General features: G+C 30.1%; 1 protein-coding gene across 1 annotated transcript in view; it reads right to left on the bottom strand.

Moving 5' to 3' along the window:
* Positions 1–810: 810 nt before the first annotated feature.
* LOC107447296 (probable G-protein coupled receptor No18) overlaps positions 811–15287 on the bottom strand; it is a 67005-nt gene continuing 52528 nt past the window's right edge. Inside the window, exon 2 of the mRNA XM_016062169.3 lies at positions 811–3809. Within this exon, the coding sequence (XP_015917655.1) occupies positions 2265–3629 (1365 nt within the window). The 5' untranslated portion in view covers positions 3630–3809 and the 3' untranslated portion in view covers positions 811–2264. The remainder of the gene's footprint in view (positions 3810–15287) is intronic.

Raw genomic sequence — 15287 nt, 5'->3', positions numbered from 1 at the left:
CGGAAGACATTAGTTAAAATTTTAAAAAAAAGACTTATTTAAAATCTCGAATATAAATGAAAGAAAAGTTTGATTTTTTCCCTCATGGTTATCCATTACTTATGCATGAAAATTGTAAATGATTAACGCAAAAAAGAAACTAAAAACATTTTTGACATGTTCATGAAATTATTTATTTTACATTATAGAGAAGTTCAATATCGAAACATTCATTAATATTAACATATCATTTTACATATTCAAAAATTAAAACAAAGTATGCATTTTTAAATATTTAATTTCGTATAAAATGTATAGGATAGTAGTTAAAATAAATACATTTATTACATTTTATTGCTAAAAATGTATATTTTTTCAAACTTTCTTTTGCACATCGGTAGTAGTCTTTGATATTCTACACTGGTAAATATGCTTTTTTATTGAAAAAATTTAAGCATAGGGTTATATTAGTATATTTTGTAGTATTCTTGTTTTAACATCAATGCTAAAGGCACTATTATAATTACTAGAAGAATTCTTTTATATTTTTTTCTTGTACATTGAAAATCTTTACTGCACCCAAAATTTGCATCATTAATCTTCTGAAACCCATTGTCCGATATAACGGAAAGCAATCTGTACAATTTTATTTCTTAAATATTATTGTATGGCTTTACAACCTGACTACCACTGATGCCAATGACGAAAATATTGCATGACCAATGAATATCTTATTTGAATCCTTTTTGAATTTTATTTCATTTGAAGAAATACAATGTAATAAGCGCTAAACTAATTTAAAAAGTGCTAGAAAATAAATTTTATCACTTATTTATTCAAAAATTGAAAGTGATTAAAAAATTATTGAAAGTATTTTAAATGATTACATGATCAGAATTATGTTAATTATTATTTTTTTTAAAGTTATTTTTATGAGAATGCTCTCCTTTTAATTTATGGCGAAAAAAAATTCTTGAAAGTACCGTACTGTATGGTAATAACACTTCTGGCAAAGAGAAGAAATATATAATTCTGTTTAATAAAACCAAAGTGCATGGTATTTAAACCATTCATTAGGTAATTTTTCCGTTTATATGGAGATGCGGTATCGGAAATTCTGATTTTTACAATTATAGTTCTTACTACCACTCATTGAGTAAGAAATACAAAACTGAAAGGAAAATTTAAGCAAATAAATGGTTTTTGATAACATGCTCAAAGGTATCGTGAAGTAAGGTAAGGTAACATTATTTGTTTACAAAGGAATTCTTGCAAAATAATTTTAATATCCGAAGTTTTGACACTCGAAAAAAGTGTTCAGCTGGAGTCAAACTGATCCTATCTTAATACTCAAAGTATTAAAATTTTATTACATTTATAATTAGTTTATAAAAAGTATACTTTTATAGTTCCTCTGTTACATTAAATGATACATCTGTTACATAATAAAGTAATTATTTAGGTTTTATGCATTTAAATATATGTATGAATTCTTATTTAATTATATTTGATAATACTGATTTTTATATAATCATTTGATTAATTATATTTGAAATATACTGATAAATATATAAGGTACTGAAAATTAAATTAGATGCAAAGTACTCTAATTATTTAGATGCATTATCAAGAAAAAATTGTCTAGCCTTATTATTTATAATACATTCTTATTAACATATACATGAAGTGCAATGAGATTTGAATTTAAAAATTTTTAAGGCATACTAAAATAGCATAAATAAAAGATATTCCTTCAAAAAACTTAAAATTATAATTTAATTTTTTTTACCTAATACTAAGATTGAAGATATTTAATTTAAAGTATTTTGATGTCTGTTATAGCAGATAAATAATGAATTAAACTAAAATTATTGAGTTTATGTATACAGGAAACCGGGACAACTCTTACTGTTTTGTGAATTATGCCAAATAGATTGCTAAGAAATGCAGTTTAATGAATTGAAAATTTATCATGGTTTACATTTAATACACTAAAGAAACATTAGAAAATATAAATGTTGAAAACAATTTTCTTAGAAAAAAAATATTGAAAACAAGAAAAGGACATATATACATCACACACATTATTACATATTTTCTAATTGTATCTACATATTCAACAAATATAAAATTATGAAAGATCTAAACTGCTTAATAGCTCAATACTCAAACTAGATCATAATGGTTATAGATATTCCTCTCTTTTAATATATTTATGTATATATATTATATTTAAACATTAATTCTTAGTTTACTTCAAAAGTAGCACACATTTTTGAACAGAACTACCGTCGACTTAGTTTGCCACAGAGCAATTTCTGAAAGGATTTCCGAAAGTCTACATTAAATACAGTGTAGATTACGGGATTCAGTGTGGAATTCATGTACCCAAGCCATGTTATGAAGTTGACCATTAAGTTTGATATTTCGCAATTTTCGCAAAACGGTAAGATGACGTACATGAGGAAAAATGGCATCCAGCACAGTACGAATACGCCCATCACTACACCCAGCACCTGAGCTGCCCTTCGTTCCTTTTGTAAGCAAATGCGCTCTTTTTGTTCCATGTAACTCTTCACTGTTACGACCGGTGGTGGGGGTGGCATTTTGCTGTTTGACTTGCCGTTACCCCCATGATGATTTGAGACTTCTTCTTTTAATTCTTGAGGGTCGGAGGACTTTTCTTCCATTTCAATTGATGAAGAGTTGCAGTTGAGGCTCATGTTGTCAATTTTCGCCAGGCATTCTCGACTGGACACATCAGACGATATTGTCTGGAGAGGGGGCATGAGAGTTTTTGATGTAGAAACTTCTGAAACTTTATCCTTCTTGAGCATGTTGGCGGCAGTTTTTGCCTTTACGCGTATCCTGTTTCGTGCTGTCTGGAATATTTTTATGTAAACCACAGTCATAATGACAAGGGGTATGAAGAATGAGCCACTTGATGAGTATATGACGTAACCACGATGCGACGTTAAAGTGCAAGGAGTTTGAGACGTGAACACCTCAGGCCAATCATTCCAGCCAATCAGCGGTGGTACAGATATCAAAGTGCTAATGGCCCACACGCCAAATATCATCCAAAGGACTCTTTTTAAAGTTCTTTTTTGGGCATAGTTAATTGGATCGTGTATAGCCCAATATCGATCCAAAGCTATAGCACACAGATTTAAAATAGAGGCCGTGCAACAGAGCACGTCACACGTTAACCACAACTTGCAAATGTGTAGACCGAAGATCCAGTTCTGCATTATGGAATAAGCGACGTTAAAAGGCATTACAAAGACGGCTACCATGATATCCGCTCCAGCTAATGAAACAAGAAAAATATTCTGAACATTTCTCAACGGTTTGTAAGTGAACACGGATAGAATTACTAGAACATTCCCGATCACGGTCCCTATCATGATGACTCCCAAAGCGGCCGCAGTTCCTATGGCATGCATCAGCATGACCTCATCGATCTCACTCGAAGAAATGTTCTCCCTCGTTATCGAGCTCAGACCAGAAACGGTCTCATTCGATAAGTTAGTGAAATTCATTGAGCTGACATTGATGTAGAGGCTATATTGGGAGATAGCCGTGTCATTGACGGCTTTTTTCTCTAGAGCCAGGTTTATATTATTATCGGGTGCCTCAAAAGCCTGCATGCCAGTCAAGAGCGAGATATCCCAAAAATGTTCTCCCTTCTTTTCAATCTTTATGGGAAATCGAGGAATTCTAGTGGTTCTGGAAACTCATTCATCATCATGAGAAGTTCTTTTTTCATACTTGAAGCAGATTTTTTACTCAGAACAGCTTTATCAGTTTCTTCTTCTCCCAACCATATCCTATAAAAATAGAAAAAAGAATTTATTTTAAAAATAGAAAGAAAAGAATATAATAAAAATGTAATCTTTTGAATAATAGTTTTTTTCGCATTGCATTCAGGGAATCTTTCCAAAAAATGTGTATAATTTGGCTGTCATAAATTATATTCGGGGAAAAAAATGGCGAGGCAGCTTTTATCAAAGCTTGTACAAATTTATCACTAAAGGTACAACTGTAATTTAGAAACTTCTTTACGATGAACAACTGTTGTATTGAATGAAAGGCTATTCATCATCTATGTTTGTGGTAATAACAAATAGCTTGTTTCTCCAAAAAATTAGTTTCGTCCCCTGTTTTTTTAAGCTTTTGTAAGATCTCCCTAAATTTTGAAAACATATATCGTCATGTATTACCCAATGTATTAAAAATTCATTATATAGAATCTGCTTTCAATATTAAATCTTTATAACGTTTAAAATAACAATTAATTTATTACTTATAGCACATTAAAAACACTGATATATATATTATCGGCTAAAATTTCAATATAATTGGCATTATCAGAAATAGTACCGTTAGAAATTTTGCATCATCCTGAGCTATAATATTATTCAAATTTAATTTGATTTGTTTTGGTGCTATATTTAACCATATTAACGTACTTTAAAAGATTAATTTCCTGTTGCTATGATTCAACCTTAATTGATTCAATTTATCTCCTTATTAAGTTGCGTAGTATTATGGCTCAGAAAAACATCATTATGATTCAACACTAAATTAATTTTGCTTAGAATGTGTAGTCTTTACACAATACAGTAAAATAAAATTCTTTAGCAGCAGAAATTTAAGATTATGAATTAATTACGGATAAGAAAATAATTTAAGATAAAGAATTAATTATGGATAAGATAATAATTTAAGATAATGAATCAAGACATTTGTTAATTGTAATTTCTGTTGATGAAACATGACCTTAAATGTGATTTTAATATGTGTTACTCATATTTCATTACCCTTCGAAGCACATAAAAAAATACCTAGCTCCTTTACGCTAAATAAAGTAATTATAAGTCACGTGTTTTACTCTTTCAATAGTAGCGCATTTCTTATAGAATATACGCTGTAACAAATCCCGCATCAAATTACGGTATTAAGTATAGGCAATTTAGTTAAATATTTAGAAAATTCATATTACTGTAAAAATGCATTTTTACTATAACATATCGCTCATTTGGTGAAACAATGACGTAACTGATAGTTTCTATAATGTATCAGTTACGTCATTGTTTCACCAAATAAGCGATATTATACAGTAATTTTTCCAATTATATTTAGTTAATTAAAGCGATTCTGCGATTATACAGTAAATATTACTGTTAAAAATTACAGTATATCAGTTTTTTTTGCTCCAGTGAAAATGGTTTTAAATTGAAAATTACCGACGCCATCAGGGTGTGATTACTACCGAGATTGAAGTACAGGCAATCAGTGCCTGGACTCAAATCACTTTCTTTAATGCGCATCTATCGACTGTCGATATCTATCGATAGATGCGCATCACTATCTATAAATGCACTTTTGGAGCATCACCTGTAAAATCCATTTTTTACTGTAAAATATTATGCTGCAAATTTTACAGTAATATTTATTTAACTAGAGGGATTTAGTTATTATACTGTAATTATTACTGTAGAAATTACGATATACAAGATTTTACGTTCCGTAACATGTACTGGTAAAAATGTATTTTATGGCAAAAATTATTGGCACCATGAGTATCGTTACTTTTTACTGGAACATTTAAAATGTGACTGGAAATTTTTTGCTATGCAGGAGAAAAGCCATCTCCCGAATTTACCCGTTTAGGAAATACTGCAAAGGATTACTTTAAATTACTTCACTTAGCATTTTACAACAACCATCATTAAATAGCCAATCGCACGTTGATAAAGAAATTCAACTATTAAAACGCACATCATTATTTAGCCATGATCAGCAATTTTCATTAATTACTCACTAGAATTCGTCTATGTAAAAAAAGCAATAAAATGGTTTATGAAAATAGAACAGTTACAGAAAACACTGAGAATGACCTAAGAAACCACCATGCTTGAAAATAGCGGGCTAACATTTATATAAAGGAACGAAAATACTAATTTTCACTTTACCAAATTCAATCCACTCTGCGAAAGAAAGTTGCAAAATATACTGACAATTGCAGTGTCGGCACTGTAAATGATACTTCATTATTTACCGTAAAAAATAACTTTGGTTGGTGGTTGGTTCTAATGCCACTTGCCACACGGGCAAGCCTGCTTGGTGAGACCGAGCAAATTTAAGGCAGAGTGTGCGAATCTTGTTTTTCAGTGGCGCCATCTATGGCCAAGAATTCAACTTCTGCCACATCATACGTCACATATGTTTATAAGGCGGACCCATTCATACATCCATTCATTCATCCACAGATAGTAATTTTTGACCTGAATCAGAGAACGATGGATCTCAAATCCAGTACCCTAGAAGTATTGATTTGTTATGGGAACATGGAGGACTTTGCGACTCGACAGAATTTTATTGTGTATCAGTCACCAACTACACGGGGAGTCTTCGGCCGGCGGGGTTCGAACCCACGAACTCTCGGACATGGGCCCAGCGCCCTACCGACCAGGCTATCCCAGCCTGTGAAAATAACTGTAGATAAAATAAAAAAGTTCGAGTGAATGACCACTTTGTCACCAGCAGGAATCGAATTTGAGATTTAAGCACCTACTCAGATTCCATTTCGTCTCTTACAGTTTTTAAATCAGATAAACAATGTTCGGAAACCAATCGTGGTACCATAATAAATGGGAAGAAAGCTACCATGACCTTCTACTGACTGAGATTGATATATCCCAATTTCCCTACATAATTTGCTGTAAAAGTTGAATAGTACAGTTGGGACTACATTTTATAATAATATTAAATTCATTTAATTCATATTTTTCTTGAATTCTTCCCTCTACCAGTAATGCGGGCTAATGTGGATTATATAGTTTTTAATTCAGTTTCAAAATTTAATCACTTTTACACTTAATACGCTTAAAAATTTAAAAATAAAATAAAAATAAAAAAGCCGCCGTCGCCATAGCAACGTATGCGCATTAATTATTCTAGAAGACAGTGGAAAAGTGTGATGACGTGCAAATAAGTTGCGCACACCATCAAATCCAAAACAACACCCATTTTGTTAATGAGTAATAATAGATGGAATTTTTGTGAAACTAAATTGCTAGTCATTCCGCATTATTAAAGACTAAACTTCTAAAAGAAAAATTCTTTAAAATAATCCCTAGAAATATTTTATATTTTGAAAACAATATTTTCGAAACTCATAATTACTGCATAAAGGATATTAATAATAATATTTCAAATCAACAAGAGTAACGCTACTGCATTTTGCTATTTTTAAACACCTAAAGCATTTCCTTAAATGGAGATTGTTATTTAAATTTAACCCTGCTTTCTTAAGCGATATTTGAAATAATTTTCGCTTTCCCAGCAAAAGTAATTACAGCGAAATTTTCAAAAGCAATTCACTTAATGTAAAATCAAATTAAGTTAAAAATGATGAAAATGGGAAAATAAATGTTTCTTTTTTAAGAGAAAAAGACTTCCGGGAATGCAATTTGAATGCTTCCGTAAAGTGCAAACCGATGTCACGATAATGATTACGATTTGCGAACAGTGAACTAGAAAACTTTTTTCGTCAAAATTATTTTTTTAATCTTTTTACAACTTTATTTCGACATTAATCGTTTCAAAATGGGACAAATTCTTTTTTAAGAGATCTACTTTAATGTAATTGAAGGCGTCATATGTCATTAGTCAGTGTCAAAAAACGTTCATTTAATGATTAAAAGCTTCTAAAAAACTGTTTCTAAACATCGAGATATATAGATGTTTAACCCCTTATTTGAAACTGGGGCACTAGTCAAATTTAAAAACTGCGTGACCGAAATTTATTTATTAAGTGTTTTTAATAAAGATAAATCATTCTAATTGCTCTTTTGATAATTTTCATTAAGAAATGCTTTTTTTAAACTCAGAATTGTTGATATTCAGCTGGGAAAAAACGGACAGCCCTGAATAGCTTTTGATTTAATGATAGCCTCCTTTTGATTTAATGATTTAAAATTGAGCCTTAGAACTTCCCGTTGTAGGACTCAATTTTAATGGGTTAAATAGATGATCTCAAATATGCTAACTAATTAGTTCAAACTATATTTTAAGATATGAAATTAGACAAAAAAACGTACTTTTTACTAAATAAACATACCGTCTTTTCAATGGTTTTGGATTTCTGACCCTCAAAATATTGGAAGCAGTAGCAATCTACAAAATATAGTCCCAATAGTTCGGTCAGGAGAGCTGTTCAGAGTTTGAAACCCTTATATTAATTTTATTTTTAGCGTATTTCGGCATATCTCAAGAATTTTAACACGAATCGATTTTTTTTTTCAATATCTATCAAAGCCCGAGCTAAGGATTTCCAATTATTAGTCAGTAAATTAGCCAAATATCAAAAGTAATCGCCAATTTTTAAAACTCTTCGACAAATGCAAATCTTGATAATTTTTTATGATTCATTTTTTCCATAGAAAACTATTTTACGGTAGTTTGTTTTAGGCTTATATTATTTGAACCCAATTCTAATTAATTATGTGGCACATCTACCGAAAATTACTGTAATCGAATAAAAAAAAATTAAAAATACTGATTTGTTTAAAAAAAACTATTTTGACGTAATTTTGAACATAGAGTTAAATATTTTTCTTTCCAGTGGAAAAAATCATTCGCAATACTTTCGCCAAAGCAAAATTTTATTCGCTAAATTTAAGATTTTATCTCATTTGGTGAAGTGGCGAATGCTGTCGAAGCTAAATTTTTTTTTCTGGAAAAATACAAAAATATTCTAAATAAATACGTATAACTATCTATTCAGCACTACTTAAGCTCTGAGACTATCGAACAAAATGAATCTAAAATATTTAACGTATAACTAACTATTTAACACTACTTAAATACTAAGACTACCTAACAAAATGAATCTAAAATACTTAACGTATAACAAAGCATTTAAAATTTCTTAAATTATTACTTTGGGCATGGTTAAAAAAAGGTTATGACTGATGTGTTACCAATTCAGATCGAGAAATTCCATCACTAATGGTACCATAAAAGCATGTTTTGATTCTTAAATTTCTAGATTCTTTTAAGGTTCCGGTAATTAAAAAAAATCATATTATATCAGCTATTATTTTATAATCGCATTGCTAATAAAAATAAAATCGAAGTGAAAAGAAATTTTAATCCGACTTGCGTCTTTAGAACTGATATTTCGTGACTTAGCTTAATGATTACTAAATCATAAAAATTAAAGTTTATTTTCTGCCAGTACAAAGCGTTAAAATTCGTCTTATTTTGTAGTGATCATTAAACTACTAATTTGTATTCATTCTTCGAATATACTTTTAAAGGAAATAAAAAATACAATAAAATCATGAAAATTTCAAAACAAATAAATACACATTTGAAAAAATTACCGGAACCTTAAAATAATCTAGAAATTTAAAAATCAAAACATGCTTTTATGGTACCATTAGTGATGGAATTTCTCGATCTGAATTGGTAACACGTTAGACGATCGAGAAATTCCATCACTAATGGTACCATAAAATCATGTTTTGATTTTTAAATTTCTAGATTATTTTAAGGTTCCGGTAATTAAAAAAAGTTCATATTATATCAGCTATTATTTTATAATCGCATTGCTAATAAAAATAAAATCGAAGTGAAAAGAAATTTTAATCCGACTTGTGTCTTTAGAACTGATATTTCGTATATTACTAAATCATAAAAGTTAAAGTTTATTTTCTGCCAGTACAAAGCGTTAAAATTCGTCTTATTTTGCAGTGATCATTAAACTACTAATTTGTATTCATTCTTCGAATATACATTTAAAGAACATTAAAAATTCAATAAAATCATGAAAATTTCGAAACAAATAAATACACATTTGAAAAAAGGAATTTCAAACTACTGCAATATAATAGATGAGAACTGAATTTTATTAAAATAACAACAGTTTCTTTCATTATAAAGCTTTTAATTAGATATCATAAAATTTAGATTTTATACCAAAATTTTATTGGTTAATTTAAAAACTATCATGTAGAGTTTGCTGAATTATGCTTATAACGTCCGTATGCAACACTTTCTAGTCAATGGAAATAAAATAATACAAAAATGTATTATTTCTTCCGATAAAACGTAGAATTGTGTATTAAGTACCTTTTATCATCTTAATAACTTTTATCAATAATTTTTGAAATTACCTACTTAAAACTCATCTTCTCTTAACAAATTTTCTAAAATTGAATCCAAAAAAACATAGATATGTAGTAGCACCATTCAATAAAAATAAACGTCATTTTATAAAGAAATAATCCAAGAAAAGAATTCTATAAAGACCATGCTATTACATCAATCCAATTTTCTGTAAGCCCAATTGTGTATTCTCCCGATTTTTGAACATATTGTGAAGCTGTTTAAGGCAATTGTTGAATTTACTCACAAATTCTAATCTCACCCCGTTTTGACGTCGGGCAAGAAAAGAAGAATAATTTTACAGATCGTGACCTAACTAAAGAGAACAATGAAAGACGAATGAATAGACAGTAATCTAAAAATTGTGTGTTATAGCTTAACTTATGTTTCCCTTAATTAAAATAAATGTAATTATTGAAGATTATTCACAACGGAAATTACTGATTTATACATAATATTATATTTATTTTAAATATTTAACATTTTTATTAACAACTCTATGTTTACCCAAAAATGAGAAACGATTCAGTAAAAAAATCTAAGAAAATTTAAACGAGATAAAAATTTACGACTTGTTGTGTTCTTAGAAAAACAGATTTTGTTCATCATGAGTTTCAAAATTAGTAACAAAATACATCAACAGACGGCATGGTTGGATAGAAGGAACTATAATAATTTTTTCCTACTGCGTATGAGACCATTTTTTCTTAAAATATTTGACCAGGCGTTTGTTAATTTTGTCCACAGATTGAGACAAACAATAATTACAAATACTATTATTATTGTTTTTTAATATTGCTCTCTCTTCGGAGCCGGCGTACTGTAAGGTATTTCAGTAATGTTCCGAGAATCAGAACGATAGAAAAGCCCATTGCACCTACCCGTAATGATATATATATATCTTTATATATATATTTCGTCTGTTCGTGTGTATGTCACTGAACTCCTCCTAAACGACTGGACTGATTTAAATGAAATTTTCTGTGTACCTTCAGAAGGATTCGAGAATGGTTTAGATTCACAATAGAACATTCTGCCACAAACCGTTCCANAACCTCTCCATGGGGGTCACAGTATCAGGCGATAAAAAAAACGGTCCTGATTTTAATCCCAATCGACGTCAAAGATCGCCTCTCTTACACTTTCTCTGCTTTGGTGACCACGGACACCAAACACGTAACTTTCTCTCTTCTTGGTAGATGGCAGCACCACACTCTTTATTCTCTTTCTATGCCTCGATTCCTCAAAATAAATCACCCGATTCTCATGCAAAAGCAAAGTATTTTTTACGAGCGTAGCGTTAATTTCTGTCAGTGGTCATGCATTTAGCGAAAAAAAATTACAAGAAAATCTGTATTTTTACGGTCATGATAGCTTTAAGAGCATGAAATTATTTTTACGCCTAATGGCGAAACTTTTTATCGATTATGAACCTTAATCTATCATTGAAATTTTTAGAGTGTACGAAATAATGAAATAAGTAACTAAATCGTGCATTTATAGCTTTCCCTTTTTCTTTAACTGTTTTTGTTTTTAAATCATCAGTTTTTTCTAGACACTCGATACCATAATTTCGTTCAAGTATTTATGTTAACTTATACTTAAAATCTGTATTTATTAATTAATTTTTAACTATTTTGGTTTCTTAGATAAAAAAAGAAACTGGAAACTCCAGAGAAATAGAAGATTAAAAACATTTAATTAATAAATGATATTTTAATATAAATTGCTTATACAGCTTAGAAGTAGGAAAATTTGTCCAAAACCATTTATTTTATGCTATTGGACTATTTTGTTTTAAATACTATTATAATTAGAACATTAGATTACACTATTATAATTAGCACATGCAACACATCGCCTTTGAGACTTTACATGAAACCACTTTAGGCCGTAACTCTTGCATAGGCCTTGTTCTACCACAATAAGCACGGCTTAAAGCTATCTTTGCAACTTTAAATTTAACGTTACTGCAATCTGAATAAAGTAAGCTGAATCATATCGCAGTGCGATTTTATATCCAATTTGCACTTAATTATATGAAAAGCGGAAACACAGTTTAATTTAATATCGTATTAAAGCTTCAGGAAATATACACAGTATCAGATAGTCCACATTATCATAGGCGTTCAGAAAATGTGCATAATATTCTTAATTTAGATCTTATTGATAAAAGCAACCTCTACGGATTTACAATACACACCCCTGATTTTGCAGAAATTTCCTAACAGGAGTCAAGTCATCTTATTGATCTAAATTTAGTTATTGGTCTTGTTTTCAGAGGAAACAATATTGTTAATAAAGGGAAACAAAATTACACTATTTGTTCATGTTTATAAAGAATTGTTAAAAAAGTTTGCTTTCATCAAAGTGCTAACCCTAGCCTGGTTGGTAGGGCACTGGACCCATGTCCAAGAGGTCATGGGTTCGATCCCCGGCGGCCGAAGACTCCCCGTGTAGTGAGCGGTGAGTGATGCACGTTACATCTGTCGAATCTGAAAGTTCTCCATGTTCACATAACAAATAGTACCTCTGGGGGTACTGATCCAAAAATTTCCTTGTCTTCTGGATTGAGTTCAATATTACAAGGTTACGGAGCTGAACATTAGCAGTCGTGAACCCAAAATTGGGTTTGCTGTTCAACGACGATTATGAAATAAAATTTAAAAAAATGCTAACCCTTAAATGATGTTAGATTAGATCTTTTCATATTCAAGACATTTACTTGATAAATTTATTTAAAGTTTTGACAATGTACGAGACTTCAGGATCATTGAAGAGCATTTCTTGGGTCTTCTGTGTTTGTTGGCATCTGCATACGGACTTTTCTGTTCAATTAGTACCACAGAATAGCAGATCTGAATACTGGGTAGCTACTCTATTTTTGTGATAATGTAAGCTTCTTCTTTGTCTTACTCTTAATTACTGCCTGATTTTGAAGCATGTTTCGGATAAATGTCGCGTTGGAAACGAAGATCACGTTTCTGACAAGACATTATGCCGTATTAAACTACTGTGATATACTTTTTTTTATTTATTAATTCATTGTTCCAACTGTATCACTAACTAGCGCGACTGTAAAACACCCCCACAGGTTGACAAAGCCTTTTCTATGCTTTACTGCAGGTACTTCACGATCAGGATGGAAGAGCCCGTTGGGTAACGACAAGCACAAATCTGGGGATGAGAAACTAAAGGTTGAAACATAAATTCATCGGCCCAAAGAAGCCTTTTCAATGGTACTTTGATCCAGTCTTTACTTTTTGCCCAAGAATATCCTTCTTTTAATGCTTGCTACTCTAAGTAGAGATTTCTGTACAGATATTCTATTCCAAAGCTAACAGGATCTTATGTGATACCCATACCGGCAAGGCTCCTCCGCTTTCTCCCACTTTTATTCGGAGCGGTAAAACATGAATTGTGTTTGCTTGTTGTTCCAATAAAGATATTCACAAGATAAATTATTATTTTTGGATGACAAGTCAATTTGCTTTGTAATATTTTTACCAGTTTTAGGCCATGGGACGAATCATCGAAAGGAAAACACTTGCCGTTAGCCAACTCTGGCAACTATGAGATTTTTGCATACGATTTAATTCATAAGTGCTTGTTTAACTGAAAAAATGCAAAGTTCACCAAAAATTATTTGTTCTTTAACATTTTGCACGATCTTAAAGTAGAACTACAAGATCCACAGTTAAAAGATATTTTTGGTGCTTTAGCAAAGTAATGTTTTTAATTTTAAATGAGAGTCCGAAGATGAAATTTATTTATTTGGAATTTTACAAATTGATATAAATTGCTAATAAAATATTTTCTACAATGTTAATACTGCATTAAATACGCATTTGGTTTTTATAAATTCCCCGAAAAGAATAGCATTTTATTAAAATTATTAAAAAGTATCAAGTTATTTCAGCAATTTTTTTTTAAATTTTCTTTATAAAAAAATTAATTACAATTAAATTTTATGCTTTGCCCCTCTAAATAAACTTTAAGAATTTAAACTTTATGCATTCTATGAAAGCCGATTTCATATTTACAAATGTTCTATAAACATGTTTCCAAAACATTTAAAAAGATTTAATAACCTCAATACAAATTATTTAACAGCAAATGTCCGATTTAAAATGAAATTAATTTTTATTATTCTATCAAACAAATTTTTCACGTATTTTAATTATTATGGCAATTTTTTTTTTTTCTTTTTTNTTTTTTTTTTTTTTTTTTTTTTTTTTTTTGCAAAAAAATAGACATTATTTTAACCGTCACTTTCTATGTGTGAATCCATTTACAAATTCAGACTGCAAAATCTATTCGCACCATTAAATAGTTTCCCAATTAGCACATGAACAATAAGAACAAATATTTAATATTTATTTGATAAACAAAAGACCAAACCATCAGTTTCGCAAGGAGTTGTGTTCTAACATATGCTTACATCTTACTCATTATTAATTCACCTATGTTCAGTAGAATTAGGGATACTTTAATTTTGTTCTTGAAACTCTCACGATAAATGCAACCTAGAAAGTTCACTGTTTTAATATGGCATACTAAAGCATCATAATTTGGCGGCTGATGCTACATAAATTATATCCTGAGCAGTAAGAAAACTTTTACTCGTTGTACTTTACATGTTTCAGCAAAAGTTTCAAAATCAGCATCATCTGCTTCTCTTACAAGCGTGGAATTTCAAAAGCAGTGATAGAATCATATTTTAAAAGTTTCTGTCTTAAAATTATCAGGAGTTGGAGGCCTAATATAATCTAAGGAATGTGAGATTTGTTGCGGCAAGATGATGTATTTCTTATATTATATTTATATTGTGATCATTTGGCCATGGTATTCTAATATGGCATAAGGGCATGTTCTCTGTTTCTGTCGATTCGGAAATCTAGAAAAACTGCATCATTTGAAGTATTAGATCAAAGCAATTTAAAAAGTATTTCATTGCTTGGGTTTTGCAAACATTGCTGTACTCATGCTACAAATACCGCTTTAACTTCCTGTTGCTTGAATGTAAATCATTATGTATAATTTTTTAACATAGTCTCAATTAAAATTTTGGACAGTTCATTTGTAGTATTCATTTGTAGTACCTATGAAATATTTATGATTGTATTCAA

This window comes from Parasteatoda tepidariorum, chromosome 1 (assembly GCF_043381705.1).
Source record: "Parasteatoda tepidariorum isolate YZ-2023 chromosome 1, CAS_Ptep_4.0, whole genome shotgun sequence".
In the NCBI taxonomy this organism is placed as follows: Eukaryota; Metazoa; Arthropoda; class Arachnida; order Araneae; family Theridiidae; genus Parasteatoda; species Parasteatoda tepidariorum.
This window is presented reverse-complemented; position numbering and strand designations above follow the sequence as displayed.